The 24,374-nt window shown below is 36.0% G+C and overlaps 1 protein-coding gene across 7 annotated transcripts in view; it reads right to left on the minus strand.

The window, feature by feature from the left end:
- Positions 1-24,374, minus strand: part of Hmcn1 (hemicentin 1) — a 441,079-nt gene that overhangs the window by 84,034 nt on the left and 332,671 nt on the right. For all 7 annotated transcript variants that reach the window (XM_074047247.1, XM_074047248.1, XM_074047249.1 and 4 more), the window contains 13 exons: positions 21,714-21,864; positions 18,808-19,002; positions 16,906-17,019; positions 13,535-13,722; positions 12,102-12,198; positions 6,430-6,591; positions 5,572-5,685; positions 5,252-5,454; positions 4,885-4,966; positions 4,643-4,774; positions 4,054-4,203; positions 2,777-2,936; positions 206-330 (listed from right to left, as the gene is read on the minus strand). In XM_074047247.1, coding sequence (XP_073903348.1) covers positions 206-330; positions 2,777-2,936; positions 4,054-4,203; positions 4,643-4,774; positions 4,885-4,966; positions 5,252-5,454; positions 5,572-5,685; positions 6,430-6,591; positions 12,102-12,198; positions 13,535-13,722; positions 16,906-17,019; positions 18,808-19,002; positions 21,714-21,864 — 1,873 coding nt within the window. The remainder of the gene's footprint in view (positions 1-205; positions 331-2,776; positions 2,937-4,053; positions 4,204-4,642; positions 4,775-4,884; positions 4,967-5,251; positions 5,455-5,571; positions 5,686-6,429; positions 6,592-12,101; positions 12,199-13,534; positions 13,723-16,905; positions 17,020-18,807; positions 19,003-21,713; positions 21,865-24,374) is intronic.

A 24,374-nucleotide genomic window follows, 5' to 3' on the forward strand; every position in this document is an offset into this window, starting at 1 on the left:
AGGGAAGGAAGGAGAGGAGAGAGAGAGAGAGAGAGAGAGAGAGAGAGAGAGAGAGAGAGAGAGAGAGAGAGAGAGAGAGAGAGAAAGAAGGGACATAGCTGTGGCATTAGATTTAAAACTAAAAACTAAATGCTCCAGGCACCTGTGGCCCACCAAAAGACTCTTAATGTAGCATAGTCAACAGTGGGTGATATTTCACGTTTACCATAGACATTCAAGTTAAATATCCGGTCTTCCTCTCCAGCAGGATTTGTAGCCACACATGTGTATTTCCCCGTGTCGGATGTGAGAGCTCCGTAAATGTTCAATGTGCTGCCATTGGCAGTCACCCTATGTAAAAGGTCAGAGCAGAGGTACTAGTCAATCAATGTGGGGGCAAGGTCTGGAAATCTCATTTCACATTATTGTGTTTTTTTTTAAATTTCACCATAAAAATGTCTTCAACTTGGATATAATGGCTTGAATCTGTTCACTAAGTATGTAGAAGCCTATTAAAGTGAGAGCTAGAGAAATGGAGGGAGATTTCAGGCAGAACATTAAAATTATACAGAAACAGGTCTCAGATCTATTGCCTGCTTCTGACAAAAAGGAAATAAACAAAGTCAGGTTAGAAAGTTCTCTATTCAAATCGTAGGCAGAAACATCTTCTTCTCAGAGTTAGAATATTATTTTCTTATCTATCAATATAATTGATAGATAAATTAAAAAGTATTTAAAAATTCTGATATGAAATTTGAAGAGTGTTATAAGGAGAAACTGAAGAAATCAGGTATCAGAAAATCTAGCTGTAAACAGTCCAATAATACTTCGATGAGAGGAGGCACAATAGGAAAATTTAAATCGTGACAACTCAGTATCATGTGTGGATATATTCTGCAAACATTTTTCCACAAATTACTAAAGCTTTTCTTTTTAAATTTTATTTTTGTTATTGTTGTCACTGTTTTGTGAAATTTACAAAAGTTCTTACAAAATATCATAGCTGAATTCACCCCCTCCATCATTCTCTTTATCTCTCGCCCTCATTTCTGGAATAGTTTCATCAGATCTTGTTTTTCCTTTTACACAGTGTGTATACAATATTTCACCCTCCTATACCCTTTTTTCATATCCTCTCCCCTCCCACAAGTACCAATACCCTAGAGAGGGGACCTGTTTTGCCTTCCTGCTCTGTTTTTGTAAAAAAAAAAAAAAAAAAAAAAAAGACACTTTTGTTTATTTAAGATAGCTATACAGGGTGTTTCATTGCCTTTTGAAGCTCATCAAAGTAAATGCTAATTATGAAATCAGATAATCAGATATACTTAAGTTATTATTATAGTCTTAGTTTTCTCTACACACCATCAATTGCCACACATTACTTCCTGTGTTTTAGGGAAAATGTTATTTGTAATTGTTCTAACAAACAGTGATTTCATTAACATTTCTCAGTGACAAAGGAAAAGAATCCACTTCTACTACATCATATTATTAAACATCATAATTTGACACTGATATTGAAAATTACAGTATCATTATCTGGGTGTTGTGTTTTTCAAAATGTGAATTTTAAAAATTCCATGAGTTTAAACTACATTAGTTTAACTACATTATAAACTAAAACAGCAAGTTGCTACAATCAATGCAAAGTATTGACTTTGAAAAAAGTATTTTAACTGACAAATTGTTCAACCTAAACATCTATAAATATTGTGGAGTAGTGAACGCATAATCAACAAAATGGATATAAAAAAAGCAAATTTAGGATGTTAATTGTAAGAGAATTGACAGATCCTAAATTTCTAGGTACAAATGTTAATCTAAAATCTTTAGGTCCAACCACGTACCTAGTACTTATTCTGGAATACGCACTTACCTCATAAAATATTTGTCAATTATTCAGAAATGATCACAAAAGAAAAATGAAATGTAAAATGTGTCTCTATTATTTGGCAATTTACGCAATCTGATAAAGGAGAATATCTAAATCTTTCATATAAAATAAACACAAAGACGGTAACACTTATCTGTCTTCAAATAATGTATATTCAATTTACTAAATTTAACATATTGGCTCAAAATGATAAATTTAATAATACATTTAATTGATGCCTACTTATACATTTAATTATCCTGGTAAGTGTATGCAAGGGGGTTTATCATGCAATAATCTTGTAGTGTTAGAATTCTGGATGGTCCTTCTGAAGGAATGTGTTGTTGAAAGCAGCAGAAAGCCCTTCTGCATTACTAGTCCATCTCCTTGGGGCAAGGACTGCAAGTGTCAGCTGAAAGTGGGATCTGGACAATCCACTACAAGGAATGAACTGGGTTATGATGTTATTGTATCTTTTCTCCAAATGAGCCAAACAATACAGCATGCACACAATTTGGTGGTTTCAGGACACAAAACCGTATGTAGGATTACTGATAAATCTTTTTATGGGATGAAGTTGGTTTCAGTTTAGTAGGAAATAAGAATTGATTACTTTAAGACATGGCCTTTGATATGAACATTCTCAAGGGAGAGGAATAAAATCAATAATCGTTAACATTTTGAGGAATGAGCATCTGAAAAGATCAAATAATACAGAGGCGATGGATAAGGTACACACACACACACACACACACGCACACCACTGAGTGTTCTCCAAAGAGAATTTGTGTTCAACTCTCCAAAAATCGATCTTTTCATGAATATAACAACAGCTAAGTTCCAATGAGACACAGTTGGCATTATTATTCACATGCAGTTAGACGACCTTGCAATTTATAGTGCAGATTCATGCTTTAAACATACCGGATTCTTTCTGTTCCATCATTTGTTATGGGCTTTCCATCTCGCAGCCACTGAGTAAGTGGGGTGGGAATGCCATCTGCATTGCAGATCAGCTCAACGTTTTCCCCCAGGAGAACACTGACTTCACTTGGAATTTCAGCACCAGCAATACTTGGAGGAACTTGGGAGAAATATTTAGGACTTTGATTAACAAGGCACAAGGATATAAATTCTAGTGAATGTGAAAGGGTTATAGATCTTGCTGTATTAATTCATATTCTCCTTAGATTAAGACCAAACTATTGTTATTTCATGAATCACTTTTAAATTAGAAAGACAAGGAAATCAAATCTCTTCAATATTCCTGGCATACATGTAAACTGATACTGTCATAGAGGCCAATGACAGACCTCTCTCATAGATGTTCTTGGCCAAATGGAATCATTCTTGAATTAAGGTTTCAATGGATAGTTTGTAATTAATATAGTTCAGGACAACCTGTTTTATAAACTGTTCACATAAAGGTCTTGGGGAAAGTATCTAGGCTGGTTATTTCTTTCTCCCTTACCCACTCTAAGTATTATTTGTTCTGAACAATGAATAGACTTATTATAGTTTTCAAGATCCAGTAGTTTCTGTTGTTGGTTATCTAGTCATCCTTTTGTTCTTTAATGATTTGGTCAAGGAATAAAGAGATTAACAATGGTGTCAGACAGAAACACATTTGAATTCCTATTCTATATAATTATAGAGATGTGCTCCCAGCAGCTCACAAAAGAAGAAAAAATTCTCCCTGCAATACTCAACAGTATGCTGGAACACCAAGACATTAATTAAAATTTATTAGCTGAGTTAATGTTCTTTATTTCATCACAAAATTATACAAAATTCATGATTATTTGAAATTTACCTATTCTCTTCCTGTACAACCTCATGAATTAATTATTGCTTATGTATACAATAAGAACAGACTTATAGGCATAATGTTGAAATATATTATGTCAGTTTTAAATAAATAAGTATAATTCAATAGATTATCTACTATAGAAAGGTAATAATTTCATTAAAATAGAAAAAATAGGTATTTCCTCATTTCTACTATTATTTTTTTCCATATTCATGTCCTTTTCCTTGAAAATAAAATCTACTTGTAAATGCAGAACAAAAGTTGAAGATATTTTTGGTGACCTAAAGATATTTTGAGCCAATTACTGACAATGCCTTTAAACGTAGACTATTTTGTACTATGGTGGAATATAACAAAAATTGAAGATAATGTCATAGAGCACATCACATACCTTGAATCAAGAGAATGTAGGTTTTTTGTGCTTTTCCCTCCATGTTTGATGCAATGCATGTGTAGTTTCCACTATCTGAATGCTGAGATCGGGTAATTTGGAGTTTGCTACCCCCAGACAAAATGTGAACTTCAAGTGACTCAGAATTTTCTACAGGTAGAAACAAAGCAAAATAAAACATAAATAGCTTCTATTATTTGTTGTTTGTTTTTTGTGGTGCTAGGGATCAAATCCAGGGCTTTGTACATGCTAGGCAAGTATTCTACCACTGAGCCACATCCCCAACCCAAAGCTTTTATTTTTGACATCTCTGCAATTTACCATAAAATGTCATGCTTTATGCAGTGAGTGCATTCCTTAAAACTTTTCCCTCTCACTTTTAAATGAGAGCCTTTTGTAAAAAGGAAAAGTGAGAAAAATGAGTAGTTATTTTAAAATGAGTCTGGTTTTTTTACATTTGTTTCAGTACATTAGAATTTCTTGAACCAGACATAGATATCTATGAGTATAATACTGGAAACGTGCTAGTTTATAAATCTAGTGAATTAAGAGTAAAAGCAAACAGTCACAAGAAGCCCAGCTGTGTTACCTATAGGCTTGTGGTTCTTTCGCCATGCTATGGTGGGAGGCGGGATCCCAGTGGCATCACATGTCAAGATCACAGGATTGCTGATTGTCTCCACAACCACTTCTCTTTCAGGCCCTTCAATACTGGGTGGCACTGTAAAAAAAACAGAAGAAAATCATGTATCCTTGTTAAGCTAATTTAGTACACTTTCTTTCATTTGCATATCTGGGGGAAAAAGACTTGTATTAGAGGCAGATGCTCACCATATACATTGAGGTGGAAATTTTTATCATCCCGTCCTGCTACATTTATAGCTCTACATACATACTGGCCTGTGTCAGATACCTAAAAGAAAAAGATACTATTGTATGTGCTCCATTAAATTATAGATGACCAGTCACACTGTTCAAGTGTAGATTAAATCATCAGTCATCTTTATGCTCAAACACCCCACTTCTAATTGCCTTCAGTAATCCTATTTCCTTTTTAGGCAAACAAGTTCAACGGCTGGATATGTATTTTTACATGAACATCATTTTCTCACTGTAGAAAAGGAAATATGCAACTTTTAATGATCTTTTCCATAATCCCACAGGACTCGTGACACTCAAACAAGAACAAAAGATGCACCTCAGCTTTCTTGATGTGAAGCATTTGTCCATCAGCTAAAATCTCCACGTGAGTAGATTCTGTTATCATCCGCCCATTCTTATACCAGGTGATGACTGGGGGTGGGACAGCATTGGACTCACACGCCAATGACACGGAAATCCCCTCTCTTACATTAACTACAGAAAGAGACTCGCTCCCATGATCCTTTATGCTTGGGGGCACTGAGGGCAGGAAACAAGAACAGAAGAATTTCTGTTTTTTCATTAAGTTGCTGAGATAGAAAACATTGAACAACAGTTTTAAAATGAAGTAATATTACGAGGAGAGTAAAAACAAACCATGAACAGTCAGGGAAACTTTTTTCTTGCTTTCACCAGCTTGATTGATAGCTATGCAAGTATATTCACCACCATCAGATACCTTGGCTCGAATAATCTGCAGAGTTCGACCACCTGCAAGCAAATGGAATGTAAATGTAGGAAGAAAGATTGTCCTAAAAACTACTTGATCAATAAAACAAATGGAAAAATATATAGTTTCCTTTATAGCAAAATTTATGTAGAAACACTCATATTTATAATGAAATAATTGAATCAGGTTTTTTTGATCCTTCATCATTGATTCTAGTTTCTTACAAAGGAAGACAGACTTTTTTTCTCCCCAGTAAACAGAAATGAATAGGAAAATTATTTCATATACATTCTAGGGAGCAAATAGTAACTGTACTGTAGCTAAAATATGTTAACAAATGTTTTCTGCGTATTCATTTTCCATAGTGCCGAGGTAACTGACTATCTTTCTACAGCCTATCATCTGCTTATCTCTACATGTGACTATGTATCTCTGTCTCTCACCAATCTATCTATCTATCTATCATCTATCCTTAAGAAGCACTGAGGCTGATTAAAAACAACCAGTAGATTAATATGATGAAAACACTACTTGCCATCTATATTCAGAATCACTAAGCCATCTTCTTCCTAAATTTCATGATTTGTTGGAGATTTTTTTATTGTGTAAGTCCACTAAAGTCTGTACAATCTTACTCTAATGGTCCCAAATGGGTAAAGAGAGGCATTTACTTACTATTGGAGTAAGACAAAAGTTTGGAATAGGACAAAGTTGAAATACCATTTGTATTAAATAAAGGAAAATAAGACGTTATGCCCACCTTAGAAGAATAGTAAGTCCCTTACCAGGTACAATGAGAGCATTTGTGTTTGGCTTGATGGGCTGCTCATTCTTGAGCCAGCTGAGATCAGGAGGTGGAAAACCAGAGACCTCGCAAGTCAAAGAGATGAAATTGTTCACCACAACAGTGAGATTTTCAGGGTTAGGACCAATTGCACTTGGAGGAACTGTAAAAGTAATAAATTAAAAGTGAAATCTGATGTGATCAGAAACAGATATCCCAGTTTACTAAGTGTAAGTAACATGTACTCTGAGAAAGCACTCAGAGAATAATTCTATTAATTATCATGTTGCCTTCATTAGAATCTCTTAATGCCTGCATCAAACTCATGGTCATCAGGTTTGTCTATCTCAATTGAAAATGAGTCCAAGGTTTTTCAAAGTCAGAATTATTCTATATTTACTTATAAAACATACACGGAAGTTCCTAAGATGGTTTTGTTAACATGCAAAGAAAGATTCAGTAAGGTTTTAAAGCTATATTCAATAATCTTATTTTAAATACAATATCCTATTTATTCCTTGTTACAGCAATAAGAGTAGAAATTTAATATTAGGATGTCTGTTTATCACTGAATCATACAGACTATCTTTCAAGGTAAATCCAAGTAAATTTCAAGATAAAAAAATTAGAAAATAGACAGTACTTACATTTATTGTTCAAAACAAAAAGAATTATAAAAGCAAAAGCAGTGTAGGAAAAAAGTGGAACAAAAAGAATGATATAAATAAAGCAATATCATTTATGTACATTATAAAACATCTATATGGAATGATCGATGTTCTTATAAGAATACATACATAGAAGTTATATGATTATACACTTTAGAATGATTTTCTTAAAGGGGTTGGTGGGAAGGAGAAGGAAGGGGTCATAAAAATATATGAATGAATGAATGGAGTAAAAAATAAAAGTAGAAATTGGTCTTGGTTATACTGGTGAAAACAGTGAGACTTGACTGAGGAATGCAATTAATGAAACAACGTAATTATGTACATCCTATTATACAGTGAGACTTGACTGAGGAATGCAATTAATGAAACAACGTAATTATGTACATCCTATTATATTAAGACCAAGGTCTTAAAACAACATCAAAAGCAAAACATGAAAAATACAAAGTTCTTTTTTTGTTTTAATGTAACATAGTTTTTATTTTTCATCCATTAATTAATTCTACTGTTAATTCATCAATTTATCAAACATTTATTGAATGCTTACTGTATTCTAGCCATTATGCTAGGTGATGCAATTTGAAAATTTAATAGACACCAACAATCATATGGAGTTAATTTGGTGGTAATAACAGACATTGGACTAAAAGTAGCAGCTAACATTTTCTTTGATGGTTACACTGTGCCAGGCATGGCTATTGTAATTTCATTGAGTCCTCACACACCTTAGGCATTCTGTGCAGTTATTATCCTCAAACTACAAATGAGACACGGGGAGGCTAGCATCTTGCCTAAGGATTTATAGCTAGTTACCGAAAGAAACAGATCTGGAAACTACGCATCTGTGCTCTAGAGCCCTTATTCTTAGACACTGCTCTATACTGCCTACTAATCACAAGTGCCATGACTGTCAATCAGAGGAGTAGGTTGACAAAAGGGAAGCAACCTAGTTCAGGAATCAGGAGAATAAAGTGACATTTAAAAAGATACTTGAAATATTACCAGGAATCAGTGGAAGACAGAAAATGAGTATGTCTTCCAGAAAGAAAGCCCAACATATACAAAGGTCCAGTTGGGGAACAAAACATGGTAGCTAGAAGGCTAGCATCACCAGAGTTATAAAGCAAGGTGGGGGTGAGGAGGTAAAGAATTAGAGAACTAAACAAAGATCCTATGGAGTCTTCCAGAGACCATTAAGAATGTTGAAATATAGCCTAAAGAATGGGAAGCAGAAGAAATGTCTTAAAAATAATTGAAAACACATCAATTTGGCTGACTTAGAGATAGTGGGGACCCAGCAGGATCAATTTGGAGACTACTGCTACAGTGTGGGAAAAAGATTGTGGCAACTGTCTAGAATAGTGTCAGGATGAACAAAAGTGGGTCCCAGGGGATTTTGTAGGACTCATGAGAGGGAAGGTTAAAGGAGGAGAGTAGTCAGGAATGGCATCCATCTTTCTGGCTTGAACAATGGGCAGATTTTGACAGCCTTTACTGAGACAGAGATACAGAGAAGAGGTTTCATTTTGGGGGAAGAGATTATGGGTTTAGTTTTATATGATGATATTAGGGTCACTAGAGGACATTTCTATCAATAAGTAGATATTAGGATAGAATTAAGAAGGTAATGGACAGTAAGGAAAAATTGGGAGTGCTTGGGATCACCTAGGAAAATAATGAGAGGATAATAAAGTCTACAGCTTGGAAAAATTAGTGTAATATTTGGGTGGATCACTAAAAATCAAAAAAGGCAACAAGGAATGACAGCTTAAAAAGGCGAGATCTAAACAAGGGGCATGGTTGTCATAGACACCAAAGGAGGAGACTTCTTGGAAAAGATAATGGCCAAGAATGTTAAATGCTCTGAAGTAAGAAAGATGAAGCCTGGAACATGCCTGTTGGACTTATTAGCAAGGATATTCTCTCATGAACTCAGTGAGCAGATTCAGTGGAGATATGAAGGCAGAATGTGTAGTGCAGAGGTGGGAGGAGGGAGTGGGTATGAGGAGACTTACAGCCATTAGGGAAGATTGCTTTGAAACAGGGGAGCAAGTGAAGTAAAATATGTCTAAGGGAGACCTTTCTTCTTTAAGATGGAAGAGACAAGTATGTTTAAGTATTACAGGGAAGGATTCAGTAAAGAGTGACAATTTCAATATTCAAGAGAAAGAGAAGAAAAGGTGAGTTTTTGAGGAGTATGGAAAGGGATCCATAGATCAATCTTTGGTGTTTGTAAGGTAAAGGAAGGCTTCCCTTTTTTGCTGTAATAGGAGAGAAAGAAGAAATGCCAAACAGATGTGGGCAAAACTCTCAATGGCAGGAATTTGAGGTGTTTTCTGGGATAAGTCTTTTCCCTGTAAAACAAGAGGTGAGGCATTTGCTGAGAGAAAGTGAGGGTAGCTGCTTTAGACTGAATGTGTCACCCCAAATTCATATGTTGAAGCCCCAGCCACCTGTGTGTCTTTATTTGGAGGTAGGACCTTTAAGGAAGTAATTAAAATCAAATAAGGTCATAAGGGTGGGGCTCTAATTCTTTAGGATGAGTGTCCTTAAGAAGAGACAGTAGAGAACATATTCTCTCTCTCTCTCTCTCTCACCCTCTCTTTCTCTCTCCAAGCAAGCATGCTTCTTGAAGGGCCTTGTGAGGTCATGTGTGGATAAAGCAGCTGTCTTCAAGCCAGGAAGAGAGATCTCTCTAGAAACCTACCCTTCTGGAACTCTGGACTTGGACTTTCTAAATTCCAGAACGTTGAGAAAATTAATTGCTGTGGTTTAAGGTACATATATGGTGGTATTTTATTATAGCAGCCAGAGAAAACTAAGACAACAGTCACTTGAAATCTAAGGAGAAGGAGAAGGTATGAGATTCACAATAGGGTAGAGATAGAAGGAGGAAGACCATGCACCATGGAGGGCCCAGCTGAAGCTGGGACTATGAACGTATAACACCAACATTCCTGACTCCAGGATTTTCTCCAGTCATGTTTAGCTAAGTACAGGTATGGTATAAATGTGAAATTTAGTATAAATCACACCGAAAAAAGAATATCCTCACTAGAGAAAAACTAAGTATAAAACTTCTCAGATAAGCCTTCCTGGGTTAAAACACAGGTTTTGCATTTGCAAATGGTATAACCTTTGAGCAGGTTACATCATCTCATAATTTCATTAAGCCTTTTCTTTTTTAAATTAGTATTTAAGAGGTATTAAAAGGCAACAAGCCTCTGGAGTTATTGAGGTAATTACATCAAATAAGCTATATAAAACACTTGACAGAGCATTTGGCCCATTAAGTAGTTAACAGTTTGTTGTTTATAGATTTGAGCTTTTACTAAGCAAGAGTGAGTAGATGGCTTAGGTGAAGAAGAGGGTTGAAATGTCCTTGAAACTTGAGCTAGAAGTGAAGGAAAGTGAAGAAAGCAAAAGGCCAACAGACTAAAGATTAGAGCACAGGAGAAATAAGCTGAGAGGTGGAGGGGGATAGCAAAGGGTATAGTTCTAAGTGAAAATAATTTAAATAATTTCCCCAAAAATGGCTTTTCCAGTATTTAAGTGGTGGATTCCTGACTTCAGTCAGAAGCTCAAGCTGCTGCTAACTGGGAAAAGAGGAAACACACTCCAGAGCTTCAGTCCTTAACGGTAAAACACTAGTGACCATGTCCTCTCCAGTCCCACTCACGCTCTAGGCATTTCTTCTATGAATTAAGGAGAAGCTTTACATATGAAGGAAATATAATAAATGATCAACAAGCAATCATTCAGTGACTCCCACAACTACAGACAACTTTCAAGGCTTAAGGAGACCAAGATGAGTGAGAGATGGTCATTTGTCTACATTTATAAGGGAGTTATGGGACAGAGGCACGGACACAGACATATAAGTGCAACATGTGACATTTGTAACTATAACTGGGGTGTTTTCCATATGCTTCTGTTTACACAGAGAAGAAATTAACATTGCCTTTAAATACTGGGAAAAATAATCAGAATTTTTATTTTTCAGTATTTTTTATTCTACCATACCTTATAGATTAGAATATGTACTTGTATGATAATTATATTTGCTTAATCAATTTACTTGTTCTGGTAATTCATTACACATTTGTTTCTGTTTAGGTCAGATTTATTCATTAAAAAAGCCTCAAAGATATTTTTAAACACCTATAATGTGTTACTCACTGTGTTATATACTGGTGTACAAAGATAAAAGTGTTTCTAACAATTGTTACACAAGAAACAAAAGTTGATAGGTATTAATATTCTATATATCAAACCAAAAAAATCCATCATACTAAATAAAAGTCTTCTGAGAGGAGAAATGTTAATAAAAATTTTAGCTATTTCCAAATGAGCTAGAATTTTGTAGATGCTATTCACGTAAAGGGAATTTTCATCACTTAAAATCTAATATTCTGGAAGCAGCTTTGCACTTCACAAAAATAAAACTACTCTTTTGTGGGAAATAACCTGCCTGTTTTAGTAAAGAAATTATTTATGGAGTATTTGGTATGTATAAGAACTTAAATTTGAGAAGTAACCTAGGTATATTGGTGGTTTTCAAGGAATTATTAATTAATTCCACAAAGTAACTTTTTCTTCTTCAGGGAGTATGTTAGATACTAGAAGGTGCAGGTCAATATGAATTCTGTGCTTAAAACAGAACCTGGTTGCAGTTAGGACCAGCAGATGAATTTTTATGAGTAGAAGATCTGCATTTGGTTCTGCCTTCACATACTTTTGTAGTCTTTGAGACTTCAAATTTTTATTTTACTTTCAGTTATGTAGAGTAACTGCTTTTTCTTAAGGGACTGAAACAGTATAACAATGGGCTTCCCAAGAGATTTGTATTTTATAAGTCCTATAAATTCTACTAGCTATCGAAGGAAGAAGAAGAGAGACTGGAATGAATGTAGGCTCCACAGATGGCTGAAGTTACAAACAGAAATTCAGCCTATATAATCTAAACACAGAGTTACAGATGATTTAGGAACTGAGTTCTTACCGTGAACATTGAGGTTAAAATATTTTTTGGCACTTCCAGCCGTGTTCTCAGCCACACACACATACCTGCCGATATCCATTATTTGAGTATTTAGAATCTAAGGGACAAATGAGGAAACTGCAACTCAAATTTTTAGTAAAGCAACTTGTAATATGTGTAATTAAAAAGTGAGTATACATTTTGTGGTTAATAGGAGATAAATCTAAGAAAAAGAATTTTAAACATACTAGTGTTGACGCTGGCTTTAATTAATCAGATAATAACAACTTGTTTATAAAATTTCCAATCAGAAAACACTATTTTAACTTGTTTATAAAATTTAATAACAACTTGTTTATAAAATTTCCAATCAGAAAACACTATTTTAAACACATTGATAGTATGATGGCTATACAATATCCCAAATTATTTTCCCATTTCCCTTTTAATGCCCTTGAAGATTCTCTCATCGAGAGGTAGAGAAAAGATGGAATTTGTGTTACAGAATTTGTAAAGAAGTGATGGTGCAGCATTTGAAGACTTAGGCCTGTGTATTTTGCTCACTGTTTTGAACTCTGCCGCCACCATGATGAGGAAGCCATGACTAGTCTGCTAGAGACTGTGATCACATGCGGCAGTCAGCCCGGTTACTGTGTTTGAGGTCCCTGGTATGTGCAAGAGCTCAGAGAAGACCATCAGAGCCGTGTATTCAATTCACAGCTCTATGCAGACACTGGAGTAGGCACAGCTGAGACCAAGTACCACCCAGCCAACCAGCAGATTTATGAGACAAATAGATGAATATTATTTGAAGTCATTACATTTCGAAGTGGCAATATCTAATATAGCAGAATGCTTATTTTATTATGCACACCTTTTTAGCCACCCATCTATATATCTTTTGGCTCTAGAGACAAAACATTTAAGCATTTTGATAATCATCAAGATATATATCAAGATATATTCATGATGCTTAGATAATACTTTGAGAATTCAAGGTAATTTATAGGTCTCTATCCTGATTCTTTTCTGAATAAAGAACTCTGTGACATATGTCCTGTGTTGGATACACTGTAGTTATGCTTAGGGTCTGGGGCCAAGAGAATATCACTTATTATGTTCAAGTAGTGATTTAATCAATCTGTATTCAAATAAAAGAATTGGTGTTATTTCTGCACATGCCTTACTTTCTTTTAGGATACCTTATCGTAGTAAATTTAGGGGCATGGGTATGTACAAATAATTTTTGGAAAAATTCATACAAAAGTGTTAACAGTGGTCATTTCTAATAGTGGAAGTAAAGAAAGGAATAAGTTTATTTTACATGCTCTTGATCAGTTATCTTAATAAACAAATGTTTATAATTTCATAAAATCATTTTTAAAAGTCTAAAAGATAATTATGATAAATAAAGTGCAAAGTCAAATAGCTATTTCCAAATTTTTAAATTTTACCTGCAGAATTCTTCCATTTGATAGAAATTTGTAATGGTCATCTTCTAGCAAGGGCTGTCCATCCTTCTGCCATGCCTTCTTTGGTGCTGGGCTACCACTGGAAGAACATTCCAACTGGGCACTCTTGTTCACCAGCACGGTGACCTCTTCAGGGAGGTCACCATTTGCTCCCTTGATAACTGGTGGTACTAAGAAGTGATAGCAATGAAGAGATATGGACAGACAACAGCACTTTCCTAAATTATTCTAGTTTTCTGGCAGCTTTAAAAAAATTGGGATGATCATGGAGAAGTAAAACTTGAAGGAGAAACCACAATCCTCAAGTAACATTTACTAATAAATTGGGGTGGAGAGAAAAGTACTTGGATTTGGATTTCTTCTCTTCCCTCTTTTATCTAGCCCAGACTAACTCATCCAACAGTATCACTCCCATTTAGATTAATCCCAGTTCTTCCCCATATCTCCCGTCTTGCTTCTCTCTCAGCCTTTCCACTATGCCTTCTGGATTTACAGCCGTATGTACAAGAAGCATTTGTACAAATCAATATTTAACACTATGTTGTCCTCAATACAAGTCAGATAAATTACCGCTTTTAAAGCACATTTGAAATGTTCAGATTTGGTTTTCTTTGTAAGGGAGTCATGTGAGCTGTTCTGAGTGTGCCTCCCAGCCTCATCAATGGTATCAGCATCAGGTGGCCTGGGAGCTTGGCAATAATTGCAAATTCTTGGGCCCCAAAAGGACCTCCTCCACAGGTTTCTTTAAGGTGCGGCAAAAAAAAAAAAATCAACTTTCCAGCAACTTTTCCAGGTATTCCACATGCATGCTAAAGTTTGAGAAGTCCAGCTCTAGATTTTCCTACATAGATTCAATTTCACTTAAAAAATGCTGTGGAGCCAATGAACATGTTATGAAAAATCATGTGTTATCTAAAGAATAAAAAGTGGGAATGTTAACTAAATTAGGACCACACATGTTAGCTGCTTTTGGTAAATGTGGATACTTATTTTCAAAGTAAAGAATCATCCTTTTGTTATGAAAGCTTGGCTGTTTTTTGTTTCACTCTGTTAAAGTAAACCATATTTTTAATAATCAGTGAAGAGTGAGTATATTGTAAATGTAATCTTGTGGTATTTGGTGTCTCCAACAATTAAACCTTAATTCTGTAAAGAAAATAACCAATGCTACAAAGTACATAACAGAATTTCAATGGTATTTTAAAATAACATTCAAAGTTAATGTGATTTTTTTACTGATGCCTACCAAATTTGCTGCTGTGTCCTCAAAGTCCGGCAGAGTTCTTGGCACATAGTGAGCAATGAATTAGGTATTTGTCAAATAAATTATGAATTTCAGTGTCTTCTTTCTTGCACCTCTTTTCAGGGCTTCCTTTATAGGTTGCTCTTTGTTTGCACTGACAACTCTAGCCATTGCACTCCTCACTCCAGGCTTCTCTCTCCTCTCTGATAGTCCAGAGTCCATAGTGGATCCCTTCATCCATGCCCTATCATACTGACATTTTATGCTGCCTCATTCTCCAGTGCTTTGGCAATGTGTACCTGTGACACCCCTCCCACTCCCAAATAGACCACAACATCTGGATTTTTAATTTTTTTATACCTCTGCCTCCAGGTTACTCAGGTGACTGCAGACAGCAATAACTAAATGCCTCTAGCCTCACGCTGTTAAGTTCCCCATAGGGGCGAATGCAAACATTTTCCGCTACCCACAGGCCCACATTCCATTCCTGCCACTCTTTCTTCTCAGTTTTTGTTCTCCTAAATTAATTTCAGCATTCAGTACTTAATACCTTCATCTTCTCCTTCTTCTTCTGTGCTGTGGATGGAACCCAGGGCCTTGTGCATACAGCAAGTGATCTACCACCAAGCTACACTCCAAGCCCAATCCAAGCCCAAGACCTACTCTTGATAACCTCTTCTCAACCTTGGATCCCGGGACAATGTTACTGGTTTCCGTTGACTCCTTCACAAGCTGTGTGCCTTTCCTTTCTCTAACTGAAAAGGATCCCTCACAATCTTCTTTGGCCAGAAATCCAAACCTTTCTGTTGGGAATCTCGTCTTTGAATGTCACCTATTTGCAGACAACTGTCAAAGCCACACTCTCAGTTCAGTTCTTTCTCCTACAGAGCAGTTCCTTATTTCTAACTGTCCAGTTAACATTATACCTAAGTATTTTGGAACTCTGTCAAATTCAACATGTCAGAAATGAAACTGACTTCCTTCCTTCCCAAATTGTGATGTTTTCCCAGGTCTTTTATTTCCATCAATCTTGCTACCACTTTCTTAGTTACTTGGGATAAAAATCTCAGTGTCACCTTACACTTGAGATGAGTGCCTAATAATTTCACATCATTTAATTTCTTCCTCTATGAAATCTTTCATTCTGACCTCCTCCTACAGATTCCTTCTGCCACTTGTCTAGCTCAGCTTCTTCCAGAAGAACATCTATTTGCTCCTGTTTCACTTGTCTTTCCCTTAAAGATACCATACTTCTTCCACTTGCTGTCCATGCCTTCAGATGGAGATGACTGGCTCCAGAGTGGGCATATGAATTAGTCCTTGTCAATTTGAACAATGCAACCCCTCTGAATCTGTAATTGTATTACAGGTGGATATGTTACTTACACTTTGTCCACTAAAACCATGGAAAGTCAATTTTAGGACTATAAACACTAGGAGAGACCTGTGCTTAGTGGCATATGCCTATATTCCCTGCTACTCAGGAGGCAGAGTTAGGAGGATCCAGGTCTGAGGCCAGCCCAGGCAAAAGCATGAGACCCTATCTGAAAAACAAGCTAAAAAGCAAAAGGATTGGGGCATGCCTCAAGTGGTAGAGTGTTTGCTTTGCAAACATGAGGCCCTGAATTCAATCCCTAGTACTGTTGAATAAATAAATAAACACTAGGAGAGAAAATTTCCTTTCGGATATGAAATTGGGAGGATGTAAGTTTAGAGCTGCTAGAGGCCAACTTGCTATCCAGTGGAATCAGTATGAGAGCCATATCAATAAAGAAAAATACAGTCAAGAGTAAAAAGAAAGGTAAAGTATGTGTGACCTCGACGACTTGATTACAACTGGCTATATTCTGGGACTTTTCAGATTCACAAGTTCAATGAATTCTCTTCTTTTCAGGTTTAAGCAATTTTATTACTTGAGACCTCAGAAGTCCTAACTAATGTGCTTTCAATCTGTCTATAGGACAATTAGTTCCTTGGAAGAGCTATCAGTTTCTGATTATCTTTATAGTCTCTAAAGTGCATAGAGTAACGTCTTACAAACATCAGTTCCTGAAAGACATTTCTGAGTGACAGCATGAATGATAAACAACAACAAAAAAACCAAACTTACAGAGTATGCGGACATCATACTGAAGGGAATCTTGCCCCGCCTCATTCACAGCCACACATGTGTACCTCCCAGCATCATCTGCTGTAGCCCGGGGAATCTGCAGCACTTGCCCTCCTGAAAACATAGCCTGGTGTGTTTACTTTTCCAAATGTTCCAGAGACCCAGACAATAACAGAGACATGTCTTCTCAGGTCTAATGACTTCCTTACATCTTTTTTCAAGGTTCCTACTTCACCCAACCATTCACCTTCATCTCAGATACTCTCCACTATTACAACAAACACTGTGTTATTAAACAGTAATCCAATGTTGTAATATGTCAGCTTCCTGAGAAATGAATAGTTATGTAAATTTTCCTAGAGGGAACAATGCTACTCTGCACTTGTAAACATGACCCATATGGGAGATTATCCTATCAGGCAGTGAAGTCTTGTCATTGCAGTTTTTAATACTTTTTTTTTTTTTTGGCATGGTGCTCAAATTCATGATCCTCCTACCTCTTGAGTAGCTGGGATTGTAAGTGTTTACCACCTGCCCAATTTTGAGTACTCTGAATAGACATTTGCAGTGTTTCCTACAAGAATTTACTTGAGAAGATAATATCCAGGGATTTAAAAATATAAAGTATACCACTATACATACAACCTTGAAATAATAGCTCTGTGAACTTTAATTTTTAAAATTTTTTTGGAAGTACTGGGAATTGAACTCAGGGATTCACGTTTGCAAGTGTTCTACATGAGTCATGCATGAGTCATGCCCCCATCTGTCTGTTTTGTTTTTCAGAGAGTATCTCTAGCTAACTTTGCCTGGGCCTATGTTGAACTCTTGATCCTCCTACTTCCACTTCCTGAGTAGCTGAGATTACAGATGTGTGCCACAATGCATGGCTTTAAAAACATTTTATGTTAATATTTCATACTTGGAGAAAAGTTACAATAATTACATAAAACTTCTATCCATGCTTACTAATTATTTATATTTCACGCCATATATTGTATCTCTTTGTCACAGGCATATAATCTGCTTTTGCACCATTTGAGAGTTATTTTGAGAGTTAATCCTAAATACTCATAAATCTGTATTTCAAAAGAACAAGGTTAATCTATTGAATAATCACAATGTAATGATCAAAAGCAGGAAATTTAAAATTAATACAAAGTACTATTGAATCCATAGCTCCTAGTAAAATTTCATTATTGTTGCATTATGCTTTTTATAGCCATTTTGCCCCAACCTAGATCTATTTAGGATCACATATTACATATAGTTATGATGTCTATTTAGTCTCCTGTCATTTTTTTATTTTTAAAGATATTCTTTCACTTAATGCAAGTCAATTTTATATATCTTTATTTAATGCCCTGACCTAATGTACAGTTTTGTGAGTTTTGATGAGCTCTGACATTTGAATGCTTATTAAAATGACCTTGAATCCTCCAAAGTATTATTCTAAGACAATTTAAACACCTTTTCCATCAACAAAGTATTCAATAACTAAATATTTGAAACTAATAATCTTTGTCCTTTCCTTATGGTAACTGTGTTTGATAAATTTTGTAGAAACTATTTGCAAGTATGTATGAGAAATTAGGTAAGTAATGTATACAGCCAAACTGGTTATCTCATTACATTGGAAGAGCAAAGGAGGCACAAGTAGGCCAGGATTTCATAAATTGATAGTAACCCTGCAGAAGATCTAAAAATTTTACTACGATATTCTATCCTACCGCTAAATCCTCAAGCTACATTCTTCCAGCTGGGTAATGGAAGTCACATGAATACCAGAGGCATCCAGCAACCTATGTGCCAGTTAAATGACATAGCCAGAGAGCCAGTCATGAACAAGAAGAGACACATTTGGTAGAGATTCACGCTTTCACCTTTGGTGTCAATCTATACCTGGTAAAATCAACACTCTGTCACTTGAAGTCAGGGGGCGGCCATCTTTGTACCATGTCAGTGTAGGAGGAGGAGCAGCATTTGTCTCACAGTGAAGAAAGATGGGATTGTTGATAATCACGTCTTTGGCTTCACCACTCCGGCCAGTATCTAACATGTTTCCTATCTCCCAGAGTTTCTGAAAACTTGGAGGAACTGTGAAAACAAAAAAAGCATTCGACTTTGGTCAAGAGCAAAGATTCAGTGCCAATCCACTAAATAAAGACTTTGACTGTATTTTGACAAGTGATTTGTACACATAATAAATTAGACAGTGTGAAATTCATTCAAGTACTTATACATCTACCAACATTAATCTGTAGCTAAACAGAGACAGACGTCACAACTAGCCCTCATGTGGAACAACAAAGAATACAGGGTTCAGAAGGCTACATCCCTGCTTTACTCACTCTGGAAAGGGCTCCAACACTTGGACAATACAGGGGTCTGCTCTCAGGAAGGACCAAGGCTAAGGAATATGATTTTAGAACAAAGACTAATTTTGAGGGACCACTAAAAAGTACTGGCTCAACTGAAAGCATCTGTCTTCCTAAAGAGTCTAAAAGAATTTATGCAATCAAGATTAAAAAGTCCTCTTCATACTTTTCTGGGAAAAAGTCTTAAATTTCTTGAAGGCAATTTTTCTATACATCAAGAACATTTAAAAAGTGTATGACTTAATACCTAAACGTTCTACTTGTACCCACTTATGAAAAAGCAAGATAGGGAAAACTTTTATGTATACAGATGATCAGTGTAGCATTATTTACAAGTAATGAAAGGTTGGAAACAACACAGATAGTCAATAATAGGAGTCTGGGTAAACAAATATTTGGATAATATTTAAATGACGAAAGAGGTCTAGTTATTAAAAATTGTGCTGAGGGCTGAGGGCACAGCTCAGGGGTAGAGAGCTTACTGAACATGTGTGAGGCCCCAGGTTCAGTCCCAGAACCAAAAAAAAATAATCATGTTGAATAATAGTAACCTCCAGAAAAACAGTATCACCAATTTCAATGGCAGTTATATTTTTCAGTCACTTTTCCAAGAGCAGCTATACTTCATCTCATTTTGTATTCACAGCAACTCTACAGGGCATTAATTTTAAGTGAGGAATAGAGGCTTAGGATATTCAAGAAATTTTCTCAGGTCACAAGCTTGTAGGAGCTGTGATTATCATCAAATTCAAAGGCTACTTGGAATTTTGTTTTTACTGCTTTTCTGTCTGTTATTTTTAGCACTTCATAGGGGAATACTAATGTGGAGTGAACTTTTTCTCTTGTTCCTGTTACTACCAAACCTAACTGGGGCTAACTGGGTGGCAACGGGAGATGCAGAAAGGACACAGGATAGACAGACAGACAGAAAGTTGGGGCCAGGTGTGTTAGGCGCTAGGGTGGAGATGCACAACCTTCATTGCTTCCTTTCTCTATTATTCTCTTCATTTACTCTGCTTCTTTCCTCTATCTTTATTCTTTAAGGCCTTACTCTTTTACAATTCTTTAAAACCTTGCTTCTAAAGTCTTTCCTTAAAACCTTGCTTTTAAAAGTCTTTTCTATTCTTTAAAGTCTCTTTCCTTAGACTTGCTCTGTCCCATGTTTTCTCTTAGCTATTCTTCAGCATAATCTCAGTTAAATAAAGTCTTTGTCCCCAGACTTGCACTGTCCCATGTTCTCTCTTTAGTTTTCTTAAAGCCTTGGTGCTCAGACTTGTACTGTCCCATGTTTTCTTTAGCTTAGCTTTTCTAAAGCCTATGTATAAAGTTCTCTGTGCAGACTTTCTATCAACCCCTCTTTAGCAACTCCTCCTTAGCAATTCTCCTTCAGCAATTCATTTCCTGTCACCAATCCTTTTCCCTTCAACAATGCTTTTCCCTTCCCAAAGCCTCCCACATCCAAAAAGCCAAAAGCCAAAAAACCTAAAGCCAAAAGCAAAAGCCTACTGTCCTCCTCCAGCAAGTCTTCTATATCCAGTGGTAAACAGGGAGATGGCGCAACAGCTCTCTGGAGGGAGATAACATTGTAACAATAGAAACCTGCAATTGCTACTCTCTGAACACAATCAACTTAGGAAAAGCAGCTGTTTTGCATTTTCCTCTTCTGTGGCTGGGGCTGTGCCAATCTCAGCCTACAGATAAACATCTTAGAAAAAGCAGCTGCTCTGCATTTTATTCTTGCCCTATTCTGTGGCTGGGGCTGTGCCAAACTCAGCATACAGAACATTGGGTACAGCTGTGTTAATGTCCAGTTCTCACAGGCTTCTCATAATCCACTCTCCACACTAATGTCACATAAGCATCCAGTTGTACGCTCTAATTCTGTAAATGAAGTATATACTTATCAATATCAAAAGGAAATACAATAAACAGAGGTAATTTTGGGTGATGAGATCATTTTCTTCTTCCTTTTCCTGTTCTGGGGTTTGGACTCAGGGTCTCACACTTGCTTGGCAGATGCTCTACCACTTGAACCACACTGCCAACCCTTTTTGCTTGGGTTGTTTTTGAGATAGGGCCTTGCTTTATGGCTTGACCAGCCTGGACCACGAGCTTCCAATCTATGCTTCTTATGTAGCTGGAATGATAGGTAAATGTCACTATGCCCAGTCTTTGGTTGAGGTAGGATCACACATACTTTTGGCTCTGGGCTGGCTGTAAACTGTCATCCTCCAATCTCTGCCCCCTGAGCAGCTGGGATTACAGCAGCATGAGCGACTGCACCCAGCCTCTTCCTAACTTTCTTGAGTTCAAATTTCCACTAATGAATTTATATTATTCCCAACAGGAAATAAGACAACTTAAAATAAGGCAAGTCAGATGCCTTTTCCACTACTTTCATAGATCATGTAATAAGCATAAAAGTGTTACCTTGTATATTCACATCAAAATCCAACTCATCTTCACCAGCAAGGTTAGATGCAACACAAGTATATCGTCCAGTATCTGATATTTGAGCTTCCTTTATTTGAAGTGTGTGTCCATTTGCAGCAATGTTAACATGATCATCTGATTTAAGGAGCTATAATTCAATTATAATAAGATTAGTACTAAGTTTTCTAATAAATCCTCTAAAAGAACAAGCAGTTAATCATTTTCAAGATTCCTTAATAAATAAAATTAAAATTTTATGCAAACCATTCAAGATAGGACTAATTAATCTACTTAGATTAAATTGGCTTTGGAGCAAGGAAACTTTTTATTGAAAATTATTGCTGACATGGCTTTCGTTTGTGCTAGGTATTTATGAGTGATGCATTTATATATTTTTTTATGATAAAAAATATACTTCAGGGTATCATCATCATACCAGGTAGTCTCATTTAGTATTTACAAAGTGTGTGTCTTCTAGGTAATTGTGTAGAAATGCTAAACTTTCTCTGAAAAATTGAGAGTATTAGCACAATCTGGTTTGGTATAAATTATTATTTATTCAGATGCACCATTACTTTATAAGCAAAAATATTTAAGCTAGTGATATTATGAAGTCTTATTAAAATTACTATTACATTTCCTTTCATTTCCTGAAGCTTTTAGCTTCTGGTTCACTGTCATTCATTCTAATGACATTGTTCTCATAATTTATAGTGATTTCAATACCCACAGACAGTCATCTAAAGCTGTGTTCTCTCAGATCCTGGCCTCGTGTCCTTTAAATCTTTTGTCCCCCACCCTTTCTCAACCACTATGTAGAAGAATCATACCTAGACCTGATTATTACAGTAACTGAACACCTCATGCTCTCAGTTCAAGAGCTCATTCTCTGACTACCACCTCCTAACTTTTTAACCCACTTCCTCTAGAATTCCAACTCCAGTTTGACCGCATTGGAGGACCCATATTCCACTGGCCTTGCAATCTTTTCACTGCTTCTCATTTTCCTCCCAATTGTATTCCCTTCTTACCCAGAAAAGGACTATCATAATAATCACTCTTTGAAAAAGCCCTCAACTCCCTCACCTCTTCTCTCTATATATTTTTCTGCTTGAAAAATCTTAACTCTGATTAAGTCCAATCTCTGCCCATTCTGAGACTCTCTAGGTCTACTCAAAGGACATCCCTCCAGTGTCTTCTCTCACTTACCTCATCTTCAACTTATTACTTTCAATCTTACAAGAAAAAAACCAATCTCTTGCTGCAGCCTACCTCCACATTTTCTGCTGCCCTTTATAGAAAATTATTTTAAAATATTATAAACACATGCTGTGTTCAATTTAGTTCCTATGCTTTTGAACTAATCTCTTCTTAACCAAAAAGGTTTGTCAGGTCATCAATGGCATGCATGTTGCTAGATTTATTGCTCCAATTCTAAGTCTTCACCTGTCAGTGGTATCTGATATAGTTTCCCTCGTTTCATTTTCAGATACCTTTATTTACCCTTTGTCCCTCCTCCTCAGCTTCCAAGTGGAGAACCTGAAAGCTTAAGCTTTGTATTTCTTCTCTCAATATCACTCTCCTAATGATCTCATATAAAATCTTGGACTCATTTCTCTTTCACAACCTACATCCTGTTATTACTTTTTTCCGAACAAGGACCATTTGTCTTCTGGACTGCTGTTAACAACTGCAGAACTCACCCCTTTTTCTTCATCATCTATAGAAGCCAATGGAATCTTTGAAATCTTATGTCATAGCACACCATTTTAATCTTCTGTCCAAAGTTTCCAGTTGGCTTCCCATCAGAAAAAAAGGGCACACTGGTCTACTGGGCACTATGATCCAGCCCCATATTACTCTGACTTTATCTTCTGTGTTCCTGTTGGTTACTGCACTCCAGCCCCAATATCTTGGGGCCTTTGCCCTTGCTGAACGTTGTACTTAGGAATATTTTCCCCTCTGATAGTTTACGTCTGCTTCCTTCATTTTCTTTGGGTTTCTGCTTAAATAATACCTTATCACGGGAATTTTCCTATTTAAATAAGTGATCACACTCCCTGACTGACACTTCTGTGTGACACCAGACCCACCTGATACAGTCTGTGTTTTATCAGCTTGTTTATTAGTTTTGGTAGCCGCAAACTTATACAGGCAGAGATTTTTTTTCTGCTTCTTTCCCTGATACCTAAAGTAATGTCTTGCAAATAACAGGTGCTTAATAAACAATTTGGAATGCAATGAATCCTTATTAACTTTATATCAAATATAAAAAAGGACAGTTTTTAAAATTTTCTATCTTCAAACTGAAACTTCAGGGCATGAATAAATAAAACTAAAAGATTCTATTAAAATGTATTATGCCAATACTACCAATATATTTTGTGGTTTTCTGAAAAACACTGCTATACTCAAGTTGCAGTTGTTGCTCATGTAAAGAAAGAAGCAACAGAAGAAATGATATAGAAAATATATTAAAACAGTATTTCTTGCTCATATTCTAGGGAGCCAATCCCAAATGCTAAAAATTTAGCAGTTTCAATCATAATTCGACCAATTTCAGGATCTGAGTTCAAAACTGAAATTTAACCATTCATTCTGACATTTTAAAAACCGCCTCATTTCTACTGAAATTCTAGTCTTTACTAAGTTATTATG

The sequence above is a fragment of the Castor canadensis genome, chromosome 11 (genome assembly GCF_047511655.1).
Source record: "Castor canadensis chromosome 11, mCasCan1.hap1v2, whole genome shotgun sequence".
NCBI classification, from domain to species: Eukaryota; Metazoa; Chordata; class Mammalia; order Rodentia; family Castoridae; genus Castor; species Castor canadensis.